Source organism: Nematolebias whitei, chromosome 16 (assembly GCF_014905685.2).
Source record: "Nematolebias whitei isolate Nwh7 chromosome 16, NemWhi1, whole genome shotgun sequence".
NCBI lineage: Eukaryota > Metazoa > Chordata > Actinopteri > Cyprinodontiformes > Rivulidae > Nematolebias > Nematolebias whitei.
Genome location: NC_056513.1, coordinates 23,156,418 through 23,168,782, shown reverse-complemented (window position 1 = coordinate 23,168,782; position 12,365 = coordinate 23,156,418). Strand labels below are relative to the sequence as shown.

At 40.6% G+C, this 12,365-nt stretch overlaps 1 protein-coding gene across 1 annotated transcript in view; it reads left to right on the top strand.

The window, feature by feature from the left end:
• LOC119422960 (MICAL-like protein 2) overlaps positions 1-11,455 on the top strand; it is a 24,994-nt gene extending 13,539 nt beyond the window's left edge. The window contains exons 7-17 of the mRNA XM_037690371.1: positions 71-804; positions 2,584-2,792; positions 5,376-5,439; positions 5,927-6,051; positions 6,158-6,216; positions 6,608-6,731; positions 6,837-6,939; positions 7,957-8,030; positions 8,115-8,229; positions 10,376-10,422; positions 11,198-11,455. Coding sequence (XP_037546299.1) covers positions 71-804; positions 2,584-2,792; positions 5,376-5,439; positions 5,927-6,051; positions 6,158-6,216; positions 6,608-6,731; positions 6,837-6,939; positions 7,957-8,030; positions 8,115-8,229; positions 10,376-10,422; positions 11,198-11,274 — 1,731 coding nt within the window. The 3' untranslated portion in view covers positions 11,275-11,455. The remainder of the gene's footprint in view (positions 1-70; positions 805-2,583; positions 2,793-5,375; positions 5,440-5,926; positions 6,052-6,157; positions 6,217-6,607; positions 6,732-6,836; positions 6,940-7,956; positions 8,031-8,114; positions 8,230-10,375; positions 10,423-11,197) is intronic.
• The last annotated feature ends 910 nt before the right edge of the window (positions 11,456-12,365 follow it).

Here is a 12,365-nt window from a genome sequence, read left to right as displayed (position 1 = left end):
TAAAAGCTCCAATGCATTCTCATCGTCACCTTCCTCACATCCTGCATCTGGCCCTACTACCACTAAGGAGCATCCAACACCTTTTGTGTCTAAACCAACAGCATTGCGTGACACTACATTTACTACAAAAGGCTCCAACATATTTTCAGCTGCACCTTCTTCCCAGCCTAAACCAAGCCCTACTTCTGCTGCTAAAGAAAGTCCAACAGCGTTTGTGTCTAAACTCGCAATTTCACAAGACACTACCACAAAAGGCTCCAACGCATTCTCTACTTCATCTTTTTTGCAGCCTGCATCGCGCCCCAACTCTGCTGCTAAAGAAAGTCCACCAGCTTTTCAGTCCAAACCCACAGCTTCACACGACACTACTTTCAGCACAACTATCACCATCAGCCCTGCTCCCACAGCTGCTCCTCATACATCGCCTCCTACCTCTGTCACTGCAGCTAAGACACGGGAGACCAAGCTAAAATTTCTTGAACCGAACACGTCAAAGGATGACGAGAAAATGAAAACAACCTTCAGCACTGGTATAAACAAAGGTCAGGCTGTGACTGGTAAGAGACTAGAAGGGATCCCAGGTCAGCCTGTAACTGTGGTTATCAATGTTAAGGATACAGACAAGGGTGGAGCCGCAGCTAAAACAATTCCTGTGGGTGGCAGGGCGACCACAAAACAGGAAAATGTTGACAGCAATAAGACAAAAGCCTCAGCAGCAACTTTCATCTCCAAAAAACTGTCAGAGGAGAACAACAATAACAGCAGTAAGCCAGCATGGACAAATGTAGCTCTCAAGAAAACTGAGTAAGTAAAACAAATCTCAAAAACATGATTAATTTTACATCCTATACAGGTACTGGTCATAAAATTAGAATATCGTGAAAAAGTTGATTTATTTCAGTAATTCCATTCAAAAAGTGAAACTTGTATATTACATTAATTCATCACACACAGACATATATAATTCAAATGTATATTTATTTTAATGTTGATGATTATAACTGACAACTAATGAAAACCTCAAATTCAGTATATCAGAAAATTAGAATATTATTTAAGACCAATAAAAAAAGGATTTTTAGAAATGTTGGCCAACTGAAAAGTGTGAACATAAAAAGTATGAGCATGTACAGTACTCAATACTTAGTTGGGGTTTCTTTTGCCTGGATTACTCCAGCAATGCAGTGTGGCATGGGGTTGATCAGTCTATGGCACTGTTTAGGTGTTATGAGAGCCCACGTTGCTCTGATAGTGACCTTCAGCTCTTCTGAATTGTTGGGTCTGTTGTTTCACATCTTCCTCTTCACAATAACCCATAGATTTTCTATGGTGTTAACGTCAGGTGAGTTTGCTGGCCAATTAAGTACAGGGATACCATGGTCCTTAAACCAGATACTGGTAACTTTGGCACTGTGTGCAGGTGCCAATACATGTTGAAAAACGAAATCGGCATCTCCGTAAAGTTGGTCAGCAGCAGAAAGCATGAAGTGCTCTAAAACTTCCTGGTAGACGGCTGCGTTGACCTTGGACCTCAGAAAACACAGTGGACCAACACCAGCAGATGACATGGCACCCCAAACCATCACCGACTGTGGAAACTTGACACTGAACCTCAAGCAACATGGATTCTGTGCCTCTCCTCTCTTTCTCTAGACTCTGGGACCTTGATTTCCAAAGGAAATGTAAAATAGACTTTCATTAGACATTTCATTAGACATAATTTTGGACCACTCAGCAGTCCAGTCCTTTTTGTCTTTAGCCCAGGTGAAACACTTCTGACACTGTTTCTTGTTCAAGAGTGGCTTGACACAAGGAATGCAACAGCTGAAACCCATGTCTTGCATACGTCTGTGCTTAGTGGTTCTTGAAGCACTGACTCCAGCTGCAGTCCACTCTTTGTGAATCTCCCCCACATATTGGAATAAGTTTTGTTTCACTATCCTCTCCAGGGTGCGGTTATCCCTATTGCTTGTACCTTTTTTTCTACCACGTCTTTTCCTTCCCTTCACCTCTCTATTAATGTGCTTGGATACAGAGCTCTGTGAACAGCCAGCCTCTTTAGCAATGACCTTTTGCGTCTTGCCGTCCTTGTGCAAGGTGTCAATGGTCGTCTTTTGGACAACTGTCAAGTCATCAGTCTCCCCCATGAATGTGTAGCTTACAGAACTAGACTGAGACCATTTAAAGGACTTTGCAGGTGTTTTGAGTTAAGAAGCTGATTGGAGTGTGGCACCACGTTCTTCAATATTGAACCTTTCACAATGTGCTAATTTTATGAGATACTGAATTTGGGGTTTTCATTAGTTGTCAGTTAAAATTATCAACATTAAAATAAATAAACATTTGAAATATATCAGTCTGTGTGTAATGAATGAATATAATATACAAGTTTCACTTTTTGGATGGAATTACTGAAATAAATCAACTTTTTCCACGATATTCTATTTTTATGACATGCAGCTGTACATCAGCACTTTAGTCCTGTGGGTGTTTAAAGTGCTCTATAAATAAAGTTGGTATGGTATCTTGCATAAGCCTGACCTCTGCTGGTGAGGAGTAGCATTTAACTGTTCAATTCTTCAGACCTCAGGCTCAAGTAGAGACAACTAAGAAGGAGACGGGGGGTGTGAGGGGCAGGGTGAGGCTGAGAGCAGACCCATCGATCCTTGCTGACCTGCAGCCTCAGGAGCCTCAGAAGCCTTCTTTCAGCCCGCTTGGCCAGAAAGGACTCGCAGACAGGACTCCAGACAGAGGAGGCTTACACCTCGACAAAACCTCCCCCAACACATCAGGTGAAACTCTCTCTCTTTCATAAATGAGCATGTTAGCATCACTGCTAGTAATTCAGCTATATATTTGTTTACAGTCCAAGATATGTAACCTATTTATGGTATCAAACAGCATCTATTAGTCTTTTATATTCATGTTCACGACACAAGAAAACAAGATGTATGGCCAGTCTCTGTTTAAAAAGGCTGAATGGGACTGAAATTTGCTCAGAAAAAATTACAAATTACGCTCCAGACACCACCGCAAAAGGTGAAAAACCACGAAGTAGGAACGCTACATTTATTTTAATATTTATATATATTTTAAGGCTTTTTAAACCCTTCCCACACTCTTGAAATGTTCTTACCAATGTTCTGTTGGAATCTGCAGATTCCGTCTTCACAGTCGTCTTATTGTGGGAACTAACCACCCTCTTTGCGGAGGTGTTGTAAGTCACTGCTGCCGTAGACCTGATATTCTTCTCGTCCTTCTTGATCAAGTTCAAGTTTGTCATTCACATCACATGTGGTACATGAGGTGGAATGAAATTGTGTACTCAAGGTCCTAGTTACATCCAAAAATGGCAAAAATATACAGTATAAAAAGAAACTGTATACAAGGATCTAAGATATACACTAAGACAGGGGTTCCCAAACTTTCCCATGCCTTGGCCCCACAAACAGCATTAGCTTCTGGCCGAGCGCGAGCCCGAGAAACATCAACTTTTAGAATGTTTTAACTTTTATTCACTATAACAAAGTCCATGCTCAATATTCCAGGTATACAATCCAACATTTTTCAGTAAGGTCATCTGGACAGTTTCTTTTTTTTGTGCTGAAATGTTTCGCCTTCGATCCAGAAGGCTTCATTAGTCAAGGAAACGCAACACAAAACTGATTCTTCCCCCAACAGCTTACTCCAAAGTGGAACAAACCAGTTCTGCTTGTGATTAGATGGTCTCTTTGGTACTCCCCCTCCTCCATTGCCGGCCCTCTTCCTTGTTGACAGTCTTGTCAAACTGGTTGAAAACAACAAAGTCTATGCTCAATAATCCAGGTATAAAATCCAACATTTTTCAGTCAGGTCATCTGGACCGTTTCTTTTTTTGTGCTGAAACGTTTTATTCACTATATTCAATTAATTATTAAAGCTGCTGAGCATAAAAAAATGTTATTAACTAACATGTTTTAAACATATTCCCACTGAAAAAAACAACAACTTTTCAACAAACTGTTGACCAGAAGAACAAAACAAAAGAAATCTAATCTCTCTCTCAAGCGTGTTTATCTGGAAATGACAGATACAGATTGCCCTAGTGGGTAATTTTTATTATTATTATTATTACTATTTATTTATTTATTTTTAAAATCTTCATCTCTCCAGGTTTCTGGGGCCCTCGTGATGCACTGGGGGGGCCGCGGTCCCCACGTTGAAAAACACTGCACTAAGATATACACTAAAGGAACTCCAAACAGTACACTAGAAAGTCTGAGATATACGCTAAACAGTAATGATACAAAACAATACAGCGTATCAAACAGCAGCCAGAACATCAAACTAAACGATATAGCGAACCGTAGATTTCTTCATCATGTGACGGCGGCCAACAGCCACGTAGGTTCTCCCTTCAACAAGTCGAGAAGCTCCACCTTGTCTTTTATCGTAAGCATTTTTCTCTGGCGCTTCGGTTCGCTGCCTGAAACTTTAGAACGCGCAGAATTTTTTGGTGGCATCGCAGGGCTTGAAACAAAATTCACCAAAGAGCCCAGCGAAAGAGAGCAGACGGTCTGCGACGTTACTGAGCCAGTCAGCGCCCAGGATACAGAGCACAGTGCTCCGGTTGGTCGCCATCCATGAATCAGCTAATACAGTTTTACATTGAAAAACCGCTAAAGAGTGAGTCTGTACCTTTTTACAGAGGCAAAACATAGCTAAGATACCGTATTTTTCAGACTATAAGGCGCACTTAAATCCTTGAATTTTCTCAAAAATCAACAGTGCGCCTTGTGTATTAATTCTGTTTTTACTTACCGACCTCCAACCGATTTTATGTGGTTATTGTGAATGAGTTGAATAAAGTTTGACGACTCGGACTGTTTTGTTTCGGTTATTGCGCCTTATATAATCCGGTGCGTCTTATAGTCCAAAAAATACGGTAATTGTTTGGTTTCGGAGCGGAGATTTGCCCACACTTATACTTTTACAGACGCAGTTTTCACAGTGATGATCATTGCAACTAAAATAAAGTAATTCACTTCCCTGAAGAGTCCAAGAGCTTTTTTTAATTTTTTTTTTTTATAAATCCTGCACCAGTTCGACCGTCACACTTCAACACACAGTCGGGCTTCATCACAAGAGCTTGTGTTGGCTTTAAGAATGCATCTGGACACTTTGAATAGAAATGTAGCCAGTCAGCCCTCTGTTTTAGTTTGGTTATCTAGTCCTTGTTTGCTCCCTTTATTTTTTCTTTTGGGCTTGACTATATATTTCTGTTTTCAATAACGTCAGTTTAAAGTGAATTCAGACCTTTAATATTATCCCCATCATAAAATCAAAATAGAACTGAAGCAGCACTTTTGCAATTTCTTTCTTTTTGTTTGTTTCAGTCTCAGAAAATGAGTCTCCTGCAGACTGGAGGTCGAAGCTCAAACCTGTCTCCAAAGAAACCAAGTAAGAGTTCATTTATCGACTGATTGATGTTGTTTTGGGGCTTTTTTTCTGAGTTCTCTCTCCATTTCGGCTCATGTTCCTGTTGCCATAACAACAGGGGGCGTCTGTACATAGGTGGGCACTCAGCACATTGACATCATGAAGCATTAATAGTTGGAGATCTTTTTCCTTTGCCTCCTGATGCCTGGTCCATCCATCCATCCATCCAGTCCTCCCACAGGAAGCCTGTACCCGCTGCTCCTCCAAATGGCTCGGTCATCATTTGCAGTCATAGCCCCCCAGTCTCTCGTCTTCCGCCACATGCATGTCAGCCCCAAATGGTGTCAGGACTGAGCAGAGTTCTCTGTGGTGCAACATATGCTCATTGTTTCTCCACACTTCATCTTTAGTCATGAATCAAAAATAAAAACGGTAGAAAAGCAGAGCACAGGTGGTTAAATATGCTCTTTTATTATTTGTCTTTTTTTTTTTTTCTAACCATCCACAGACCTGCGGGTTCTTCACAGTCCTCTCCTAAACCGTCGGCTAATGGAGCCACGAAGACCTCAGTGCCTTCGTTCATGTCTTCCACTTCCAACACCAGGATTCCTGCGACTCCCGCAGCGTCACGGGGTAAGAACAGGCTCAACTGTACGGCCATTTTGCTCGGTTTCGATGGAACTGAACGAACATTAACTTTCTTCATTTGACATCTTTGTGGATTTTTTCCTCCCTATAGGACTTCAAAATGTCCAGAAAGATCCAGTCACCAATGGCACCAAGGCAAAGACCTCTAAGGTATTTTATTTGAGGTATTTCTCAAGCAGAGATGATAAAATGCTGCCTCTGAAAACAAACGGACTCATGATAAAGGTTTTTTTTTTCTATTTGAGGGTTTCTGTATACAAAATGTTGAGTTTACAAAAAACCTCAAAAATCATCCAAATCTGTAATTAAAATAAATCTGAACAGAACCATTAAAATACTAAACTTTGAGTCAAAGTGTCATGAGTGTATTTTAGTTTGTTATAAAAATAGTTGCGTCATATTTATTACAACTTTTGTTACTAAAGGCTTTTGATATTCTCAGTTTTATACGTTTTTTTTTTAGATTATTGGAGTTAAAATCGGTTATTTCATCAGATTTTCCTCTAACCGCTTTGTTTATGTATTTATGTCACACGTGTAGACGAAACCAGGCTACATCCCCAGGGAGGAAATCATGAAAGAGCTTCAGGAAATTGAAAACAATTTGAACGAGCTGGAGAAGACGGGAATCGAGCTGGAGATGAAGCTGCGCAGGAGCGAGGAAGGTGAAGAAAACAAATCCCAAATATTTATGCTGAGTTTTTTTTTTTTTTAAAGAGGCAAATTTAAAGGGAGACGTGTGTCTAATTAACTTTGTGTGTGAGACACAGAGGGCAAAGATGACTCGGTCATGGATGAGCTTATGGTCGAATGGTTCAGCTTGATCAGAAACAAGCAGGCGGCCATGCGTCGTGAGTCTGAGCTGGTATACATGTGAGTAGACCCCCCCCCCCCACACACACACACACACACTCACACACATATACACAAATAAAAGGGGGCACGCCACTATTTAGTGATTAGTCAAACAGACTTGTGGCCAGAAGGTTGACAGTTTGAGTTCCCAGTGTCCTGCCTCCTCCATCTCACAACAAGAAAACAAGGCAGCTGACAACCCCCCCCCCACCCAAACACACACACACACACACACACTGACCAAACACATATTTAAATCAAGAGGCTGATTTATCCATTCATTTCATTTCACCTCTTTTTAACCAGGCGTAAACACTAAAAACAAGTTCTTATTTACAGAGCCGGCCTGGCAGCACTCTGTGCTTGTAGGTTGAGGAAAGGAAACTAAGGCAAAACCATGACATATAATTTTTAACAAGCAAGGAAACACAAATTACATTGACATTAGTTCATTGTCAAAGTCAAACAACATTACAAAATAACCTTTGCAAGTTTCTTTAAAAACGGCTTTTAAACGATTTTCAAAATAAAAGATCAGACATAATGAAAATGGCTCATTGTCAGGTCATCTGGACAGTTTCTATTTTTTTTTTTTTTGCTGGTGGGAAAAAAATAGAAACTGTCCAGATGACCTGACTGAAAATTGTTGGATTGTATACCTGGATTATTGAGCATAGACTTTGTTCATGTCCACTGGTATACAAGATATTTTGCTAACACACTAGACAAAAAAACACCTGCTGGAATGGGTTTCAAACATAGTTGTTGGACGATGAACCTTTTTTTTTTTTTCCTGAAAATGAGTGAAAAAAACAGTGAAAAACCTGCCCCCCCCCCCAAAAAAAATAAATAAATAAAATAAAATAAACAAAAACCTGAAGAATTATAAATCTAGGCTACTTTAAACATTTACAAGAAAATCAGACGTATTAGAGTCAAACATACAGAAATGAGAAAAGACTTGAGATGTTTGCACAGCACTCTTTGTTGTCTAATAAACAAACGTGTATGTTTTTGTTTGTTCTTTGAATTCAGTGGAAGAACTCAGGACCTGGAGGAAGAGCAGCCCAGTGTGGTGCAGGACCTCAGGAGACTAATGGAGAAACCAGGTGAGGCCTTCAGAGAAACATTTCCAGCTTGGTGTTCTGCAGACACGAGGCTGGCGTCAGAGTAAAAGCTGTGTGCTTGTGCAGAGCACCTGAAGACTGCCTGGGACAGGCAGAAAGAAAAGCAGCTGATGGAGAAGCTGTTGGAGATCGTTAACGACAGAAACGCCATCGTAGAGGGTCTGGACGAGGACAGACTCAGGTGGGTCAGGAGACTGGAGGCGCTGCTCCACGAAGATGATCTGACAGATGTTGCTTTTTTTTTTCTTCTTTTTTGCAAAAATATGAAGCTCCTCAGGTTTTCAGACACATTTTAAATTACCGTATTTTCCACCGTACACGTCGCACCGCCCTATAAGTCGCACCAGTCCAAATATGTCTAATAAAATGGAAAAATTCATAAATGCGTCACTTGGTCGTATACGTTGCATCTATTATGTGACAACACGAAAATGTGGGTCGGTGTTGTGCCAAAAATCGATTGGCTGCCAAAAGGCGGCCGCCGGAGCGTGCATGGGAGGACTTTAACAAGATTAATACCTAAAAACAAATATTTATTTGTTCGAAATTATAGTAAAGTTGTGTTTCGGTCTAACTTTTCCTTAATAAATGCACTTTGACGGTCAAATCAATTGTGTTTCAAAAGTCGATAAGCGGAAGTAGGCGCATGCACGGGAGGACTCGCTGTGCATTTCTTCGAAATTTAACAAGATAACCACCTAAAAACAATTATTTGTTATTCGACTTTATAGTAAAGTTGTGTCTCAGTTGGACTTTTACTTAATAAATGCACTTCAATGGTCAAATTAGCTGCATTTCGCTGGGGCGGTGCAGGCGAGCTGGACGAAGGTGGCAGTCTATGGCAAGCTGATTGTGTCATTAATAGCCACTTTTAAATATTACTTGACACAACGGCATGCCATACTGCTCGAGTGCCATCTAGCGGCTGAAAATGGTAGTGTTCAATATTTTTAGTCTGAATTAATGAAAACTGTCATATCTCAGCCAAAAATTGGTTTATAAATATGGAAAATCCATAAATGAGTCGCTTCAGCGTATAAGTCGCAGGTCATGCAAATTATACAAAAAATCCCCTGCGATAAATAGGCAGAAAAATACTGTAATAGTTCAGACCTTTCAAAGTGGAATTTTGTGCAGAGGTTATGAAACGTCAGTGTCTTACTTGTTGTAGATGGCTCCTTTAGCATTCTCATTTTGGAGAAAAATGGCTACCCGGTAAGTTCTGACCAGACTCATGAGCTTACAGCTGGTCCAAATAAGTCAAAGAGCAAAAGTAAAAGACTCCACTCTCAAAGCTATGTTATCTGTTCATATAAACACTAATCTGTGAACATGAAGTTCATGCTCAATAATCCAGGTAAAAAAATCCAACAAAGTTAAGTCAGGTCCTCTGGGTGGTTTCTTTGTGTTGAAACGTTTCGTCCTTCATCCAAAGGACTTCATCAGTCCGAGGAGCCACAAGAAACTCAGTCCCATAGGTATTACGCTCACACTAATCTGTGAACCTTTACTACAAAAATCAGTTCTCACGAGACGGGTACTTGGCAAAAATGCAGCTGCTGTGGCCAACGTTTTCACTGGAAAATAACACGATTTATTGCAATCTTTGTATTTTATGAATTAATCATGAATATCTGGGTAATGAGAAACTGATGGTGGTGTAGAGACAGAAGCAACTCTCTTTGGCCTCTGCTCGACTAGCCATCCATCAATCCATCTTTACCCGCTTCTTCCTTTCCGTGTCACGGGGGTCACTGGTGCCCATATCCAGCAGTCACTGTGCGAGAGGCGGGGGACACACCCTGGACAGGTCTCCAGTCCATCACAGGGACAAATAGGACAAACAACTATTCACTCTCACTCACACCTAGGGACAATTTAGAGTTACCAATCAGTCTAGCATGCATGTTTTTGGTCTGTGGGAGGAAACGGGAGTAGCTGGAGAAAACCCACACATGCACGGAGAGAACATGCAAACTCCACTCTAAAGGCCGCCGGACGGGATTTGAACCGGGGCAGCCTGCTCGCTGAGAGGCAGCAGCTCCACCAACTGCTCCACCGTGCTGCCCTTGACTAGCCGTTAGCTCATGAATTCTGTCAGAGGTTAACTTTGTCCCCTCAAACTGAAGTCCCTCGAAGAGCTATCTACAACAGATAAGATGTTTACAGTTCATAACCTTTCCACAGTAACAACTTTCAAAGATCTGAATAATTTCTATAAAAGTTGACAAATGTTGTATAATTATGTTTGATCTTGTATTATAACTTTGTGCATGTTCCCACCGGTACAAGCTGCTGTTAATCTGCTCGTTGTTTTATTCTTTCAGGGAGGAAGAGGAGGACGAGCAGCTGAACAAAATGATGGAGAGTTTCAGTGAGTGTCTCTCCACCACCTCCTCCCTTCATTATGTCTTTTAGTTCTCATGACCTCAGAGCCACTGCGACTTATCTGGCTCGTAAATGACCAAATTCAGGATTTTCGTCATGCACGTCATTAATTGAAGTAGAAACAATTCTCACTGTGGTTTATGGAAGTTTGTAAGTGTGTGTGTGTGTGTGTGGGAAGGTGTGATGCATTTTCAAAGGTGCCACAGTTTTTGTTTCATCTCGTTTGATCCGATGTCAGCTAATGGAAAAAAGCACGAGACAAAACGCTTCCCTCTGGTTGTTTTTTCTTTCTTTTTTCTGTTCAACAAATGGTTTATGCACCAAGTTAATGTGACCCTCTGATAACTCTGTGATAAAACGGAGTCCAAGCCCGCTTCATTTGCAATTCATGATTGTGAACGTGGAGCTGAAATTGAGGAGATTTATTGAACTTCAGTGAAAGGTCGTTATGTTTCAGCGAGCGAACGTCGACTGTGGGTTGAAGATGAGCCATTTTGCTTTAATGTATTCAATAAGTTAACGCCAAAGTTTCATTGTATGTTTTCACTCTGACACATTGTGTTTTTTTATGTCTGGTCGTCTTGTTCTTGTTCTTGTTCTTGCTCTTATTTATTTATTTTTTTTTGCTGTTCTTGTTGTTCTTATTCGTGTTCATACTCTTGTTCTTCTTCTTCTTTTTCTTCTTCTTGTGTTTGTTCTTTTTTTCTTTTACCTTGTTCTTTTACCTTCTTTTTTGTCTTCTTCTTCTTTTACTTTCTTAGACATCAAGAAAGACAAAAGCAAGAAAAAGTCCTCCGTGCTGAAACTGTTCGGCTGGGGAAACAAGAAGGAGGAGTGAAACAAACTGTCTTACTGCGACGCTTCTGCTGCTTACTGTCAGCGTGCCCTGATTCATCGAATGACACGGACGCTGCGTGTGACTGTGTGCGCGTGTTTGTGAGAGAGATCTGTCATCGTCATCACTTCCTAAAGAATGCCCTTCCCTCTGTCGACTGCATCACTCAAGATCTGCCATTCCTCCTGCCTGCTGCAGTAACACACACACACGTGCACACACACATGCATGTGCACGCGTGATGTTGGAAGGTTAATGACTCACTAGTCAAGAGTGTGGTTGGGTTCAGCACTCCAGTTGTTCAGTTTTAATCTCCTTTTCCTCCTAATCTGCCCGTTTTTTCACCCCCCCCCCCCCCCCCCCGATTCTGTTTCCTTCCATCTTCTTCTGCAACTTATTGAAATGTAGGTCGTAACTAACCTTGATGTAAACTGGAGTCAAACAGGGAGTTTTAACTCCGAGGCCATCCAGAACACAAAGCACTTGAGACTAAGCTGCTTCATAAATTTAACGTTCATCTTCTCTTTGATGTTCCTCACTTTTAACTATTTTTCGTGTAGAATAAACTCTGACTTTTATTCTTGGACCGTAACTATTTTTTCTCAGAATGCTTCCTTTTGATATGTTATTTACGCTCATTTAATTTTTTAAACCTCTTCTCTCGACTCCCCATCAAAGGTCTCAAAATGATTCAACACTCTGCAGAAACTCTAAACCACATATGATTATTTTGTTTTGTTGTCATATTCAGTTCAGCTGCCACAATCTTTAAGTAAAGGGATTTATGGTGAACACCCTCTGTATCTTTTTATTTTTTTGCGATAACATCCCAAACAGCCGTCATATCCACAGATATTCCTAAACTCCTATACATAAACAAATAAACTATTTAAATTATTATATTTTATTTCCCTGGATGACATTTCTTTCCAATAGTGCTTCTGAATGTGAAGTGTTTTCATGGCTAATGTAAGAAAAAGGATGAATCTGGTTTGTCACGTGACTCATTTCACATATTTTGATTGTTTATGAGTCAAAGGATGTGGTTCACATTGAACCTTAATTTTTCACTATTTGTAATATTTCCCAGATGA